This window comes from Mus caroli, unplaced genomic scaffold (assembly GCF_978045245.1).
Source record: "Mus caroli unplaced genomic scaffold, Mus_caroli_1 scaffold_13, whole genome shotgun sequence".
NCBI classification, from domain to species: Eukaryota; Metazoa; Chordata; class Mammalia; order Rodentia; family Muridae; genus Mus; species Mus caroli.
The window spans coordinates 101,697,463-101,715,889 of record NW_028227268.1 but is presented as its reverse complement, the minus strand read 5'-3'; the positions used below and the strand labels follow the sequence as shown (position 1 = coordinate 101,715,889).

The 18,427-nt window shown below is 38.2% G+C and overlaps 1 protein-coding gene across 5 annotated transcripts in view; it reads left to right on the top strand.

Annotated features, from left to right (window-relative positions):
• The window catches only part of Wdpcp (WD repeat containing planar cell polarity effector), a 363,888-nt gene that overhangs the window by 257,017 nt on the left and 88,444 nt on the right, over positions 1-18,427 (top strand). For all 5 annotated transcript variants that reach the window (XM_021175454.3, XM_021175452.3, XM_029483315.2 and 2 more), the window contains one exon: positions 7,299-7,401. In XM_021175454.3, coding sequence (XP_021031113.2) covers positions 7,299-7,401 — 103 coding nt within the window. The remainder of the gene's footprint in view (positions 1-7,298; positions 7,402-18,427) is intronic.

Genomic DNA, 18,427 nt, shown 5'->3' with positions numbered 1-18,427 from the left:
TGATCTCCTTTTGTTGTCGAATTGCTCTGGCTAGGACTTCAAGTACAATGTTGAATAGGTATGGAGAAAGTGGACAGCCTTGTCTAGTCCCTGATTTTAGAGGGATTGCTTCAAGCTTCTGACCATTTACTTTGATGTTGGCTACTGGTTTGCTGTAGATTGCTTTTATCATGTTTAGGTATGGGCCTTGAATTCCTGATCTTTCCAAGACTTTTATCATGAATGGGTGTTGGATCTTGTCAAATGCTTTTTCCGCATCTAACGAGATGACCATGTGGTTTTTGTCTTTGAGTTTGTTTATATACTGGATTACGTTGATGGATTTCCGTATATTGAACCATCCCTGCATCCCTGGGATGAAACCTACTTGGTCAGGATGGATGATTGTTTTGATGTGTTCTTGGATTCGGTTAGCAAGAACTTTATTGAGGATTTTTGCATCAATATTCATAAGGGATATTGGTCTGAAGTTTTCTATCTTTGTTGGGTCTTTTTGTGGTTTAGGTATCAGAGTAATTGTGGCTTCATAGAATGAGTTGGGTAGAGTACCTTCTGTTTCTATTTTGTGGAATAGTTTGTGAAGAACTGGGATTAGATCTTCTTTGAAGGTCTGATAGAACTCTGCACTAAACCCATCTGGTCCTGGGCTTTTTTTAGTTGGGAGACTATTAATGACTGCTTCTATTTCTTTGGGGGATATAGGGCTGTTTAGATCATTAACCTGATCTTGATTCAACTTTGGTACCTGGTATCTGTCTAGGAACTTCTCCATTTCATCCAGGTTCTCCAGTTTTGTTGAGTATAGCCTTTGGTAGAAGGATCTGATGGTGTTTTGGATGTCTTCAGGATCTGTTGTTATGTCTCCTTTTTCATTTCTGATTTTGTTAATTAGGATGCTTTCCCTGTGCCCTCTAGTGAGTCTGGCTAAGGGTTTATCTATCTTGTTGATTTTCTCAAAGAACCAGCTCCTCGTTTGTTTGATTCTTTGAAGAGTTCTTGTTTCCACTTGCTTGATTTCGCCCCTGAGTTTGATTATTTCCTGCCATCTACTCCTCTTGGGTGAATTTGCTTCCTTTTGTTCTAGAGCTTTTAGGTGTGTTGTCAAGCTGCTAATGTGTGCTCTCTCTAGTTTTTTTTTTTTTTTGGAGACACTCAGAGCTATGAGTTTTCCTCTTAGAAATGCTTTCATTGTGTTCCATAAATTTGGGTTTGTTGTGGCTTCATTTTCATTAAACTCCAAAAAGTCCTTAATTTTTTTCTTTATTCCTTCCTTGACCAAGGTATCATTGAGAAGAGTGTTGTTCAGTTTCCACGTGAATGTTGGATTTCTATTATTTATGTTGTTATTGAAGATCAGCCTTAGTCCATAGTGATCTGATAGGATGCATGGGACAATTTCAATATTTTTGTATATGTTGAGGCTTGTTTTGTGACCAATTATGTGGTCAATTTTGGAGAAGGTACCATGAGGTGCTGAAAAGAAGGTATATCCTTTTGTTTTAGGATAAAATGTTCTTTAGATATCTGTCAGATCCATTTGTTTCATAACTTCTGTTAGTTTCACTGTGTCCCTGTTTAGTTTCTGTTTCCATGATCTGTCCATTGGTGAAAGTGGTGTGTTGAAGTCTCCCACTATTATTGTGTGAGGTGCAATGTGTGCTTTGAGTTTTACTAAAATTTCTTTAATGAATGTCGCTGCCCTTGTATTTGAAGCATAGATATTCAGAATTCAGAGGTCCTCTTGGAAGATTTTACCTTTGATCAATATGAAGTGCCCCTCCTTGTCTTTTTTGATGACTTTGGGTTGGAAGTCGATTTTATAAGATGTTAGAATGGCTACTCCAGCTTGTTTCTTCATACCATTTGCTTGGAAAATTGTTTTCCAGCATTTCATTCTAAAGTAGTGTCTGTCTTTTTCTCTGAGATGAGTTTCCTGTAAGCCGCAAAATGTTGGTCTTGTTTGTGTAGCCAGTTTGTTAGTCTATGTCTTTTATTGGGGAGTTGCGTCCATTGATATTAAGAGATATTAAGGAAAAGTAATTGTTGCTTCCTGTTATTTTTGTTGTTAAAGTTGGTATTCTGTTCTTGTGGCTGTCTTCTTTTAGGTTTGTTGAGGGATTACCTTCTTGTAGTTTCTAGGGCGTGGTTCCTGTCCTTGTATTGGTTTTTTTTCTGTTATTATCCTTTGAAGGGCTGGATTCGTGGAGAGATAATGTGTGAATTTGGTTTTGTCGTGGAATACTTTGGTTTCTCCATCTATGTTAATTGAGAGTTTGGCTGGGTATAGTAGCCTGGGCTGGAATTTGTGTTCTTTTAGTGTCTGTATAACATCCGTCCAGGATCTTCTGGCTTTCATAGTCTCTGGTGAAAAATCTGGTGTAATTCTGATAGGCTTGCCTTTATATGTTACTTGGCCTTTTTCTCTTACTGCTTTTAGTATTCTATCTTTATTTAGAGCATTTGTTGTTCTGATTATTATGTGTCGGGAGGTATTTCTTTTCTGGTCCAGTCTATTTGGAGTTCTGTAGGCTTCTTGTATGTTCATGGGCATCTCTTTCTTTAGATTTGGGAAGTTTTTTTCTATAATTTTGTTGAAGATATTTGCCAGTACTTTGAGTTGAAAATCTTCATTCTCATCTACTCCTATTATCCGTAGGTTTGGTCTTCTCATTGTGTCCTGGATTTCCTAGATGTTTTGAATTAGGATCTTTTTGCATTTTCCATTTTCTTTGATTGTTGTTCTGATGTTCTCTATGGAGTCTTCTGCACCTGAGATTCTCTCTTCCATCTCTTGTATTCTGTTGCTGATGCTCGTATCTATGGTTCCAGATTTCTTTCCTAGGGTTTCTATCTCCAGTGTTGCCTCACTATGGGTTTTCTTTATTGTGTCTACTTCCCTTTTTAGGTCTTGGATGGTTTTATTCAATTCCATCACCTGTTTTGGTTGTGTTTTCCTACAATTCTTTAAGGGATTTTTGTGCTTCCTCTTCAATGTCTTCTACCTGTTTAACAGTGTTCTCCTGTATTTCTTTAAGTGAGTTATTTAAGTCCTTCTTTATGTCCTCTACTATCATCAAGAGATATTCTTTTAAATCCGGGTCTATCTTTTCGAGTGTGTTGGGGTGCCCTGGACTGGGCGAAGTGGGAGTGCTGGGTTCTGATGATGGTGAGTGGTCTTGGTTTCTGTTAGTTAGATTCTTACGTTTACCTTTCGCCATCTTGTAATCTCTGGAGTTGGTTGTTATAGTTGTCTCTGTTTAGAGATTGTTCCTCTGGTGATTTTATTACCCTCTATCAGCAGACCTGGGAGACTAGCTCTCTCCTCTGAGTTTCACTGGTCAGAGCAGTCTCTGCAGGCAAGCACTCTTACAGGGAAGGTGCACAGTTATTGGCGTTTGGACCTTCTCCTGGCCGAAGATGAAGGCCCAAAACAGGTCCTTTCCCAGAAGCTGTGTTGCTTTGGCCTATCACAGAAGCTGTTGTTTCAGTAGTCCACACTCTCAACTGTGCAGACTACTTTCTGCTGAGCCCCAGAACCAAGGTGCCTCCCGAGGATCCTGAGGCAAAAGCCTCCCTGGCCGGGCAGCCACCTGTCCTCTGGCAGGGAAGGTGGCCAGATGCCCAGAGCCAGAAAACGGGGCTGCCTCAGAAGCTCTGTGGCTCTCGCCTGTCCCAGAAGCTATTAGCTTCTGTAGTCCACCTTGGTTCACTTTTAAAATAGTGTTTTATTAATTCTTTGATAAATTTATACAATATATTTTCACATATTAGCCCCCAAATCCTTCTTCCTGTTTCACTTTTGTGGCCCACTGAGTTTAAGCATCACCACCACCCCCCAGTGCAAAGGCCATGTCATGCCCCAGGACAGTGTTTCCTGCCCACTCCCCAATATCCAGCTCATATGCTTTTTCTGCCTTTTCCCTTAATGTTCTGTGAACCTTGGAAGGCGTTATATTAATGTCCTGTTTAGGGTTGAGCAATCAACAGTCCCTTAGTATCTTTCGTGATGTTTTCCCTTTTCATCTCTAAATTTATTGTTTGGATCTTCTTGCTTTTGGTTAATTTAGATAGGGATTGCTTCTGTTTCATTAACCGTTGCCTTTGTCTTAATTATTTCTCCATGACTATTACTTTTGTGTTTGCCTGGTCTTCTCAACGGCCTTAAAGTGTGGCATTAAGTTACTAATTTGAATTTTTGGGTTTCTGTTTTTTTGTTTCTTTTTCTTGTGTATGTTTTTGTTGTTGTTTTTCTTGTGTATGTGGTTCTTGTTGATGTTTTTAGTTTGGACACTTATAGTTATAAACCTTTGTATTAGGACTGGTTTTTGTATCCCAAAGATTTTGGTATGCTGTGTTTTCATTTTCATTCAAATATAGAAATTTTAAATTTCCTTCTTGAATTCTTCTATGGCCCATTTGTTATTCAGCACTACATTGTATAATCTCAGTGAGTTTCTGTACTTTTTCTTGCTGTTTATCTCCAACATTCCATGTAGTAAAATAGAATACTGGAGCTACTGAAACTTTCTTTGAATCCTGATATTTGAATTAGTGTACATCCATCCCATTGAGAAGGAAGTGTATTCTTTTGTTTGTACAGAATGTTCTATGGGTATCTATTAGATTCAGTTGATTTGTGATATTATTAAACTCCATTGTTTCTCCAGTTTTTATCCAGATGACCTATCTGTGAGAGTGGAATATTGAAGTCACCCACTATTGCTGCTTTGCCATTAATATATTACCTCATATCTAGTTATATTTGTTCAATGAAATTGGCTTTACCATGTTTGGTGCGTATATGTTTAGAATTGAAATGTGCTTTTTGTATATTGTTCCCTTAATATGAAGTGACTTTCTTTATCACTTCTGTCTTGCTTTGGTTTCAAGTCTACTTTGTTCAGTATTAGAATTAGCTATGACTTCATGTTTTCCTAGTTCAACTTGCTAGAATACCTTTTCCCATTTCCTTACTCCAAGGTAGCACCATCTTTGATAATGAAATGTGTTTCTTGGAGGTAACATAATGTAGTTTCTGTGTGTCCTTTCTCTTTAAGCTTGTGTAGCAAGTGGTTTACTCACTTAGCTATCTCCCAAACCCCTCCATAAACCTTTTATTGGTGAAATTACCCGCAGAGCTAAAGGGGTATGCAGCCCCATAGGAGGAACAACAATATGAATGAACTAGTACCCCAGAGCTCCCAGGGACTAAACCACCAACCAAAGAGTACATATGGAGAGACTCAAGGCTTCAGCTACATGTGTAGCAGAGGTTGACCTTGTGGGGCATCAATGAAAGAAGAGGCCCTTGGCCTTGTGAAGGCTCGATGCCCCAGTGTAGAGGAATGCCAGGACAGGGAATCAGGAGTGGGTGGCTTAGTGAGCAGGGGTACAGGGAATAGGATAGGGGGATTTTGGGAGGGGGAAATAGGAGAAAGGGATAAAATTTGAAAGGTAAATAAAGAAAACATATAATAAAAATGTCATAAATTATGTATACTGAATACAATTTTTTTAGTAATCTAGGTTTACAAATATGAAAAATGGAGCTTTTCAGAAATATAACAGTAGTGTTCCCAACCCCCACCCCCGATTTATTATAAAGGTTGATCTGTTGGTACTGGCCTATGATGAGACTTCCATATTTTGAAAACCTTTGCAAATATCTTTCCACGTATATTTACCAGTACTGTCAAATGCTAGCATGCATCCATGAGACATGGCTTTCATTGAGTACATTCTCGGTTTGGAAGCACTTTTAGAATTCTATTAACCAAAAGGCTAGAATGTCTTTAGCATGTCATTACATTGCAAATCATTTCCAGTAGAAGCTCCTTAATTGTGCACCAAATGGATTTTTGGAACATGAAAATTTTTTCTACACATGCATATAAACCTGAAAAACATTGCTCTAGTTTGAAGTTAGAATATATTTTTGGGAATTTGTATAGGAATAAAGATATCACTTTGAAACACACATCTTTTGACAGTGTAGTCCCAACATGACTTGCAATTCAAACAACCTTAGTTCTCATCAGAATGATCTTATCACAGTGTGTTTCACAGAAGCAATTTCCCCTTGTAATTTTAGTTTAAAACATTTTCAAGTCTGCAGCTCATGCTAATTCCACAGCCCTTCAAAGTTCATGACCGGTGTTTGAACACAGATCTTTCAACCATTTAAAAGTTTAGAAGCCATTCTTACATTGAAGAATGTGCCAACACTGGCTAGTCTGACATGTTGGGCACAGTTTGCTAACCCCTGATCTCTAGTCTTTAGGAACTGTGCTCTGAGTAAATGTGCTTGTTTCCCAAAGCTTTGCAACCAATCATTAACTTTTAGAAACTTAGCCAATATGAATGTTAACTCCCTGATGTGATGATTCATTGCATACTGTGCATATATCAAAGTATGACATTTTATTTCCTATAAATTCATATAATTCAAAAATTCAAAAATTAGTTTTTTCGATTTACATTTATTTGAATAATATGAAATAATTTTACATAATTATAGGGCATTTATATTTATTCACTATAGACTGCCTGTTTATATCCTTTTTCCATTTTTATTGCGGTAGAATTTTCATTCCTGTGACCATTCTGCATACTCTAGAGCTCTTTTCAGCCTGTGCCTCCTGTGCTTATCCCGTGTAATCTCCACCACTTTCCCCTGCACACCCAGCATGTCTCCTGGGTGACAGACCTGCATCCCTTTACAGAGTAGGTCAAGAATTTCACATATATGCACCAGCTACCCTTTACACTGCTGCTTTCTGCTAATAGAATTCTCACAGACCCTTCAATGTTGAGATCAAAGATCAGCTCCTTCTTCTTTAGCTTCAGTATGTACAAACAACTGCCATTGAGCTCTGTCAGATTTTATAATTAACAATTCACTTGTAAGGATTTGGATCTCTACTAGATTAAAAAAAATTGAGACTGAAATTATATAGTATATGTAATAATTATGTGTAACCTGAGTTTTAAAAAGTAGTTTCAACCTTAACATACAGGACACACACAGGCACAACTACAGTTTTAACTTTTCATAAAACTAAGTATCAGTGTCAATTTATTAGAAACATGCTTTTTACCTTATGGCTTGAAAATAATTATTTGCAACCATGTTCTCAAAGAAAAATTACCCTCTTCTGGTAACGAGTATCAATAAATTTAAAACAGAAAAAAGGATTGTCTATATCTGTTTTGTTTTCTGAAGTTTTTTTCCTCTTGGACTCACTTTATAACTTTATCAAGATGATGTTTTAGTCAATCCTTTCTCTTTATTTTCAAAGGACATTCATTACCTTGCTCTGGATATGGGTGAACTGGCACTGGCTGAAGTGGCGAGAAGAAAGGCACATGATATTGATGTTGAGTCGGTATCCTCTGGAGTCGGTAAGGGCTAATTCACTCTGTTAAAAGTACTTTGGTTCAGGGGCTAGAGAGATGGTTCAATGGTTAAGAGGACTTGCTGCTCTTCCAGAGGACCCGAGTCCAATTCCCAGCACCTACATGACAGCTCACACCTGTCTGTAATTCCAGTTCTAGGTAATCCAACCTGGCACAGATGTACATACAGGCAAAATGACAATGCATGTAAAATAAAATTAAAAAACAATTTTTAAAGTACTTAAGTTGTAGGAGATTCTTAGTGTCATTTCTATTGTGTCTGTAGGGCATAATTGCTTTGTTTGAATTACTCTTTATAACATACTATATTTAAAAGCATGAATTATTAAGCCTTCTAAAATTATACAATATTTATGAATAAGCTTGAATTTTAGAATAAATTAAGTAGTAATGGCTAAGGTCGTTGTTTACCAGAATGTAAAAACATATTACTCTTTTATATTACATTATTATTATTATTATTATTCTACCATAACACATGTGTTGAGGATAGAAAGCCTGTGGGAGTTGATTCTGTCTTTCTTCTATGTGGATCCCAGGAACTGACCTCAGATCACCAGGCTTGGAGCGAGTGCCTTTACCCACTAAGCCATCTCGCTGGTCCCGCTTGGTCTTTTCATGAGATTTGGGGAGAAAGAGACTTATCATCAGTGCTGATGTGAACCAACACTTTGCTGATACATAGCTATGTCACATATTAAAATAACTCTCTCCTTTATCATGGTGTTTCAGGTTTTGTGGTCACCTGTGTGTGTGTGCGTGTACATATGGGGTGAGGTAGAATTTCTCACAAGCTGCTAATGTCCTTGTTCAATACCATACTGTAAAGATTGACTAAAAGCCTACACTGACTGTTAAAGTCCATTTAAACTTTATAACAAAATGAAAGGTTTTGTATATGACATAACAAAAATGACAGTCCATCTGCATGTACTTTTTGTTTCTAAACCCAGCTTGTTTAATACTGCTGAGTCTGCCAGTATTGAAAGGTAGATATCAAAATTCTTATTTCTCTTGGTTCTTCTATTCCCAAATGACAAACAACCAAACAGTCTCCCAGGATTATAGTAGAGTTGGTCTCACATGTCTGTGTAATTCCTAACCCATTTTGTAGACTATTCCCACTTTGGAAGTACCTGAAAAATACTATAATGTCTTCTCTAATAGTCATATTATGTTTTGGTTATTTTTGCTCACCAAATCAGCACTTCTCACCTCTCTTCAATACCTCAAGCCCAGTCCGTGAGGCATATTACAGAAGGGGATGCAAAGCCATAGAGCCAGAGCAAACCAGTTGAATTCTAACTGTTGTGGAGTTTAAGTCGGAGAGAAAGAGTCATTTTTGACATGATGTAACACAGCCATGTGGCTAAGGCCTATAAAACAAAATTACCTTAATAAGCATTTGATGGTAGCAGTAACATTTAAATTGTTTGTCCCTTCTATTTCTTCTTGCTTTTTGGTACTATATGATAAATTTATATTGCTTATTCATTTGACAAAAAGAGCTAAAATAAAGAAAATATATAGGATGAAATTCTGTACTTAAAATTATTTTGGAAAACACAAATCCTATAAGACAAAACCCAATAACTCTACTATAATAATTATTATAATAATGTATATATTATATATAGTCTATATAATATAATAGTATATGCTATGTATAATGTGTATAATAATGTATAATAACTATATAATAATGTGAATTGAGGCAGTTGCAAATTTTGTTGACCTAAATAGAGGATTTGTTCATTTTTATGCTACTCAATAATTTCAGGTATTGTTTTAGGAATTAATGTATCCTATTGTGTTAAGTACAAGATTAAACCTGGGAAGATTTATTAGAATAGCTGATTGAGTTTATAGAATGCAATATGGTGACAGAGCTGACCTTTGGCACTCAGCTCTTTGCTACCAAGACCTTCTCTATGCCTAGTTGTCCTGTCTATAACAAATGTTTAGTACCTATGCTATAGATTATTAGGAGACTAGAGGTAATTAATTCATGCTTTGAACAGTGACTGGCAAAGAGTAAGCTTAGCAATGGCTAGCTATTAATAGTGCCTTAAAACATGGCATGTATTTGCAGTAATTTCTTATGATAAGCTACAATGCCTATAAAATCTAGATGTTAGTGATTCTTTTTGATTATACACTAATTTCTACCTAGTTAAGGTTTCACATTATTAAATAGGGAGTAATTGCTTGTGTTGGGTGAGAAGTAAGTGTGAGCATCCCCTTAAGATTTTCTATTAAAGAAGACTTTGTTTTGTGATTGTGATGTTTGCAGTATAAGACTAAGTCAGATTGACATCAGCCTGCAGTACAATGTAAAGTATGTGGTGAATCTGTTCTTACATGTTGATTTTTAACCCAGGACAAATGTGTGTTGCCTCTCTGATTTGATCCTAGGAATATTTCCTCCTAGGAATGATATTAGGTGAGGTATTTGCTTTGGAGTATTTAGCAGTGGGAGAAGTGCCTCTCCCACGGAAGACAGACAAAGCAGCCCAACTAGTAGAATATCCCATGAGCAACTGCTTTTGGGATAGCCCCTGTCCAGTTGTTTGGGACCAATCTGAAGGCCAAAATACATATCTGCTACATTTGAGCAGATACACACATGCACACACACACACTCACATAGACAAACACACATACATATAAAAACACACACATACAGGCAACCATACATACATACATATAAAATAAGGTAAATCACCTTTAAAAGTAAGGTAGAGAGCAATTGAGGAAGACATCTGACATCAACCTCTGGCTACCACATATACTGCAAATATGGGGACCCAAGTTCCGATTCTCCTGAGACCACCTAAAAAGATAGGTTTATGGGGCTGTTGAGATAGTTGGTTGAGAGAGCACAGGCCTGAGTTCACTTCTCAACACCCACATAGAGGCTCACAACAGTCCCAGAGGATCTAATACCCTATTCTAGCCTCTGAGACTAGGCACACACATGCTGTCTCATTTCTAAACTGTCATCAGAGTATAATACCACTAATTACTAGTATTAATTTTCAAAGTACTCATCTGTGTTGTCTTGTCTACACAACTCAAGAGATGACCAGGGCTGCTAAGTCTACTTTTTCAACAAAATGCAGTGAAGTTGAATCACGTAACCATATGAACCCAATGGTCATTAAGAAAGCACTCATAACATGAGTCTTGTGATCTTAGCCACTGCTTACCAATGTATGTTGGAGTATATGGTGGATTATGTGTTACCTCATGTGATGGTTTCAACTTCACACCTGTTTGATAGATACTGAAAAAGTATGGTGCAGAAATATCAGTTGTTACCAAACAAATATTGTCTACACTATGTTGAATCTAAAGCTACAATATTATCAATATAAGAGTTTAAAAGAGTGGTTTTCAACCTTCCTAATGCTGTGACCCTTTAATACAGTTCTTCATGTTGTGGCAACCTCCAACCATAAAATTATTTCCTTGCTACTTCATAACTGTAATTTTGCTATTGTTATGAATTGTAATGTAAATATCTGATATATAGGATATTTAATATATGACCACCAAGAGGGTCATGACTCACAGGTTGAGTTTTCTTTTCTTTTCTTTTTTTTTTTTTTGAGACAGGGTTTCTCTGTATAGCCCTGGCTGTCCTGGAACTCACTTTCTAGACCAGGCTGGCCTCGAACTCAAAAATCTGCCTGCCTCTGCCTCCCGAGTGCTGGGATTAAAGGCGTGCGCCAACTCACAGGTTGAGAACTGCTGGTATAAAGGAATCTGTTTTCCTGGAAAAATAATTACTATATGTTAGCACATGTTATTCACTAGGCACAGTTATAACCATGTTTTGCATATACAGTAATCAGGGGAGTTAATTATTAATTTTCCACTTTGGAAATGAGGATCCAGACTCAGAATTCCAGAGCAGAATTGAAGACCATGCCATTTGGCTGCATACTGCACATTCAGAGTCACTGACCACCCTGATGTTAGGAGGTCATTGATATTCCTTTTTGTCTTGCTGCAACTGCTGTAACAATGATACTAATTTACTACTGTGATTTAAGAATTTTGGGACACATACATAGGGTGGGGGGAAGAAGAGAGAGGGGGAGGGGTAAGAGTAGCGGTGAGAGGGAGAAGAGGTTCTTTGTCCTCTTAGTTTTCTACATATGTCAAACAATACCAGCAAGGCTGCCTCTGATGTGTGGGCAGCATACTGCCAGAAGGTGGCTCTGAGCCCATCTCAGGTTCCTCAGAGCTGTTGTGTGGCAAGCAGATACATTCTACTGAGAAATGTTTGTTCTGTTGACCTTGAGTGTCTCTGCCCTCGTGAGTGGGAAGCAATTTCTGAAATTAAACAGAACTGAATTGATTTTTAGTAGGTATTTTGATTGACAGCTATGTTTATAATATAATAGCTATATTATTAATATAATATGATATAATAGTCCACTTTAATGGAGATGTGTGTGAGTTACTTTTCGTCAGTTGGAGAAATTCTTTCTCCTACATCTCCTAGATATCATAGCTTCTCATTTCAGTTGCCTCCAGAACCACAAGTGAAAGCATTTAGAGCGAGTTGAGTTTATTTAAAATTTCATGGTGGTTTCCTTAGTGAGTACATACCTCAAATACTGGATCCATTTTCTACTGATTTTAATTTCGTTTGTGTTGTTCTTTGCTGTTCATAGCAGCCAGCTGCCATGTTCTCTCTGAACTGCTCCTAAGAAGGAAGCAGACAGGTCTGTGCTCAGAGTCACAGCCAAAGGCAGAAGACAGACAAAATGGGAAAGAGAAAAATACCAGTTCTGTTTAAAAAAACTCCAATCTTTTTCAGAATTAAATTTATTCATAAGTATTTTACTTCTGAATATTACTGCAATCATATGTAGAGAATCTTGTTTCATTATTTTATGAAACTTATAGTTTTTTTCAAGATGGCAGTCTAGCTATTTGAAATGGATTCACTTAAGCAGAAGAAATAGCTGGCAAATGTTCTCATGCCGGGTGGTGTGCATGCTAAGTTTTCATAACCTTTCTCCTGTTTATTCAAAGTAATGTGACTGGGTAGAACATAACACCAAGACTCATGTCTGGAATTTTAAGAAATCTACAAAACAACCTTTAAAGGGGATTTTTATTGTCACTTGGAACTTACTGTTTAGATCAATTGTCTCTAGACTCAGACTGCCTGCTTGCCTGTGCTTTCTTAGGCATCACCACAGCTGGTTACACCACCACAGCAGACTAAAGGGTTTTCAATAATAATTTACTTTAAGATTTTCTCAGAAAAGAAGGGAATGTTTGGTTAATTGAGATAAAGGTTGAAGCTTAAAATCCATTGAGTTCAGAGTGTTTTCCAGGAGATACAAGTCATTACTTTCCATATTTCTTTGTTGACCATCAGTTGAAGTGACAAAATTGTTTCCTTCAACTATTAAAACTACTTTCTTTTTTTTATACAATTTTAAACTGTTTCCTTAAATACAATGTCTAAAAGACACTCAAAGAAAAAGAGGTATTCAAGAAATATACACTGCTTAAAAAACAAACAAACAAATATACAAGCCCATAAACACTTCATATGATAGAATTACCAAGAGTATGTATAAAATAACATTACTTACAACTTTTACAAGATCCAAGTATTTTCAAGTGACATTATGCAGTTTGGCAAAAAGAACAAAAGGAATATAAAGAACCAAACAAGTGTCATAGTTCAAAGAGAAAAATCAAGAGTTAAGTGTTAAATTTAAAATGATTCAGATTTAGTAAATGTAGGGGCTGAGGATATGGCTAAGTAGGTAAAGAGACTTGCTGTACAGTTATGGGTACAGGAAGTGAAACCCCGGAATACCCATAAAAACTTTAAAACTACTTTCTTGCCTTTCTTTGTGTATGTGTGCACACACAGAGTTTCAGGGGTTTTCTCCTGTGGCCCTCCACATTTTTGTTTGAGACAAGATCTCTTCAGTGAACCTAGAGCTCACCAGTGTTGCTAGCCTGGATGAACAGGAAACCATAGTGGATTACCCTCCCCTACCTTCCTCTGCCCAGCACAGGGACATAGACAGGTTGCTGGCCCCTGTGTTTACAAGGGTACTGCTAAGCAAACTCATGTCTGTGCAGTAGTTACTTATACTGATCCATTTCCCTAGCTTCTCAGTCTCCTGAAACTTCTCCTGCATTCTACCATCAGGAACTCCTTTCTCAACATGGGCTTTCAACAAAAGGTAGATGGTAGGCCAGTTGGCATGTCTAAGGAAAGTAATCCTGCTAACATGCTGTCCCCTTTATTTTAAGCAGCTGTTCACAGGAGCATGGCTACTTTACCAGTGGCTACCATGGAAGAAAATCTCTCTCTCTCTCTCTCTCTCTCTCTCTCTCTCTCTCTCTCTCTCTCTCTCTCTCTCTCTCTTCAGTGATCATTAACTGCATTTATATTTCAAGGAGGATGGGGCCTCATAATCCATTCCTCTGTCTGTGATAGGATATTGATGGGACCAATCTTATACAGGTCTGTTGCTATAATCACAGCTATTTATGACTCAGCCTTCAACACTCAGTTATTATTCCCAGGAATTGGACTAGTTCTGAGTCTCTGCAGTAAACCCAACCACTACAAAAGAAATCTCTGACTAAAGCTGATAGCAGCATTCATCTATGGACATAAGCAAAAAATATTTAGAAGGCAGTGTAATAGGAATATCAATAATGTAGTAGACACATCAAAATATTCAGAAGGTAGTATAATTGACACATTGGATTTACTTGGCAAAACCTTCTTCCAAGTAAGGTTCATAAACTCTCCAGCCATGGGCTTTTTACTAAATTTTTAGTACTAGATATGAGTACCTTCCTTTGAAGCAGGCCTCAAATTCAATCAGAAAAAAAAAATGGTTGGTTGCTTGTTGCATGTAGCTCTGCACTACTCCGCTTATGCTCTGGGAATAGGCACACTACTAACCCCCCACCCAAATTCCCTTGAATCAACTGATAAAAGACACACACACACACACACACACACACACACACACACACACACAGTTGTTCATTTTCAACTTGCCTTCTTGGCACAATTACTGGGTGCTACGATGTCCCGCCTGGAAAATGTTCCCTTATCATAACTCTTAGCTCTGTCCTAAACTCCCACCTGTCCTAAATTTTAGTGGCTAGTTCCATCTAGCCCCTGCTAAACACCCCTGACCATATGCCTGTAGGAGTGGCCTGTGTGGCCACTCTGTTTTGAGATCTTGCATGGCTTTTCTCCATCAGAAGCATGGTGAAACTCTGTCTCTCCTTCCTTGTGTCTCCCTTTTCCTCCAGGGTCCCGGAAGTCTCACCTACACCTTCTGCCTAGAAATTGGCCTATGGCTTTTTAAATGACAGATCAAGAGCCAATTGGGGAACAGAACCTTAGCATCAGCACTGCCCTTATAGTTGCCAGTATGACAAACTTGCTACCATTGCACCAATGGTGTTGTCTTGCCTGGCCAGCTGGTAGTAACACCGAGGGTCCAAGCTGAGCAAAGTTGTTGATGGCAGTCCTTCCTCCGCAGCCTGCACAGCACTTCCTGGCACTCAGGGCTGTCCAGCAGGGAGGACACTTCCAGCTTAGTTCTAGATATATTTTTATGTATCTTATGGCCAAAGCATTTATACCATTCTTGATTCCATCATTATGCCACAAGACTGTACAAATTCATTTACTTTTTATATGTCAAGACTGCCAAATTGGAGGTTAAAAAGTAACTGAGATAGGTAAGATGACTAGATGAAAAGCTGCTTCCATGTGATTATAAATGCAAAAAAAAAAAAAAATCAGGGTAACTGTAGAATTTACCTCAAGGAAGAAAAACGAATAAAGAGGAAAGAGATAGAGAAAAAACTCAGGAATCACAAAAGAAGACAGGACAACTAGAAGGTGTAGAGAAACAGAAAGGTTTTGTAGCAAAATGTAGGAGACAAGCAGTCCTAACCTTAAATGAGCCCACAGTTTTCACAGCTCTTAAGTCCAGTGGGTGATGCATTTTGTAGTAGAGCAGCATTAGAGAAAAAACAAATAATGACAAACCCACATCCCTTTTGTTGCTTCCAGTGTCTTAAAATGCTATATACCAGGTTCCATCTTGCTTGAAGGGGTAATCTACCATTTAAGGCTAAGCTACACTAGGGAACATCATAGACCCAAGAATTCCTGCTACCTGTGTGTGAGGAGGCCAAGAAAGTCAGTCATGGAGAGGGGCATTGAATATGGACATTAAAAAAAATTACATGCAGGAGATTCAGGCTATGAAGGGCCGATGGTTAGTGGCCCTACTCTATGGGAAGAAGTAACCTTATCATCTGAGAACTGCTCATCCAGGCCAGTTAGACTGCCTAGCTCACATCTCTGCTTCCCTGCAGTTTCTGTACATGGGACTGAGGCTGATAACACTCAAGGCCTGCTGATCACCTGAAATCCAACAGCCTTCTCAGTGCTTCTTCACTGCTAGGCAGAGTAGAAAGCCAGAAGCCCAAGACCCAGTGCACAGCTCAGTGCTCTGGCATTCCCATTCTCTAGCATACTCAGGGAAACCCATACCCACATATGACTGGACATTAGCCACCCCTGCGTATACAACACTTAAAAATACAGGCATAGGCCAGGGATTTCTGAAAACGGCTCAATGGCAACATAATTACATAAGCTGAACATTAGGACTGCATGAATAACAAACCTGGACCAGCTGAACTAAGGTACATCTATTCAGGGATTAATATGTAGAATCTTTAACAAACTCGAAAAACCTTAATATCCCAAATTCTACATGATCCAGTTGACAAATAGGCAAATGAACTCAACAGACATTTCTCAAAAGAGGAAGCACAGCAAGTAGATACATGGAGGAAAACATTCATGGGGAAACAGAACTCTTATACAATCTGAGGATAATGTACAGTAGGTCAGCTTGTATAGAAATCAGTATGGAGGTAGTTCAAGGGAAAAAAAAACCTAAACTACTATACTGATCTAGTTATATATTGCAGTCCTGGATATATAGCTGAAGGAGGTGGAGTCACAGACAGTACAGGTACTGCTCATGAATATTTACAGTGCCACTGTTCATGGTTGGCAAGCTGAGGAATCAGCGTGGATGGCCACCAGCAAATGAGTCAGTAAAGAAAATGTGCACATACACACAATGGAATTTTATTTGGCCATAAAGCATTCTGTCACTTACAGAATGGACCATCATTCAGGGAAATACGCTGGACTCAGAAAAACAAAAACTTCATTTTCTCTTATATGTAAACTCTAGTTTAAAAACAACATGAATAACATGAAAGTGGGAAAACAGTTTATGGGGAGGAAGGAGTTTTGTATGACTGGGGACTAATAAACAAGAGAAAGTGATGGAGGCAGTGGCTATCTGAGCAAAGTACAAGGAGCATGCATGAAAGCATCACCATGATTGAGTCTGACTGGGATGATGGCTCAGTGACATCAGGGACAACCTCACGTCATCCCCTGAACCCACAATGGAAGGAAAGACTTCCATATGCCCTACACACATGCACCATTCAAACTCAAAAATTAAGCCATAATGGAACACATCGTTTGTATAGTTGATATAGGCTAACTAAAACAGCAAATGTAAAGCCAAGAATTACAGAGTATACATTAGTTTAAAACTCGTTTGATGTTCAGATTGATGCCAATTTATAGATGGATAGAATTGAACACTAATCCTTATCTTCCCTCTACTAATAAGCAGGCAGGAACCTGACACACACACTAGACACCCACCCATCACTGTCACAGGAGTTTAACTCTAGCATCTTTCCAGATCTGCATTGTTCATTATTTCATTTATATTTTTATTTGAGATAAATTTTGTTAGGTGTATATTAAAGTCAATACTGGACTTTACAAATATCTAACTCTTCTAACTTTTCTGGACATGTTAGAGTCTCTAGTAAATAATGTTGCAGCTATATTGGGACATCAGAAGCAAAACTTGCCAGTCTTTTCCCTATCTGCAGATGCTGCTAGAGGAGATGCTTAAGATGGCAGGACCATCTTATCTTGATTAGCTAATGAGAACAGGACAATGTCCTGTCCTCCGCAGTTAACTGAAGCAGGTTGTGTCCTGAGAGAGCAATGACTTGTGTTGTGTGATTATTACAAAAGTATAGCAGTCCTGAGTAATTCAATGGGAAATTTTCAAAATGAGTGCATTGTACTGCTGAGTAACATTAGGAATCCAAAGAGGAAGACGCTTCTCTGTTGTATGTTTTCCTTTACTTATGAGCACATGCGCAAGCATACCCCCAACACACACACCCTACTTGGCTTTTCCTGGGATTGTGTCTCTGGAGATGAGTTGTTGTGTTGAGATGTTCTTACTTCCCCTTCTACTCATTGTTGTAATTACCATAGGCCTGTTCTGCTGCAGTCCGCTTATGGTGTCTTTTCTTGGCTACTTGGAATTCCTTCTTGTTTTCCTTCTTTCTTGTAGTGGCAAGTCCACTACAGTCACTGCTGCATACCACGGTCATGGTTTGTTTGTTTTTTCTTTTTTCATTTCTAGATGTTACTTACTACCTATTAGGTCACAACAGCATCAGACAGTAATCCAGTTACTGACTTAGTTACATTTTCCAAGCTGTGATAAAATGTCCCGACCAAAGCACCTCGGGAAAAGGTTTATTTTGCCTCAGGGCTTGAGGCAGTGGTCTGAGGTGGTGGCAGGAAGGGAAGGCAGCTAATCCTACTTTCCATGCAGAAAGGAAGAGTGTGGTGACCATTTTTATTTAATCTGGTAGTTAAGGTGGGTCTGCCTAACTCATTTACCTAATCTAAAAAATCCCTACCTGATTGCACAGAACTTTGTCTTCAGAGTGATTCTTGATCCCTTCAACTTGACAATCAAATAGAAACCAGCTCCCTTGCAGAACCCAGTACTCGATACACTGTTCTTTAGAAGAAAATGCTTCTGAATCTATAAGTCACACACAATGTCATCCAAGGACG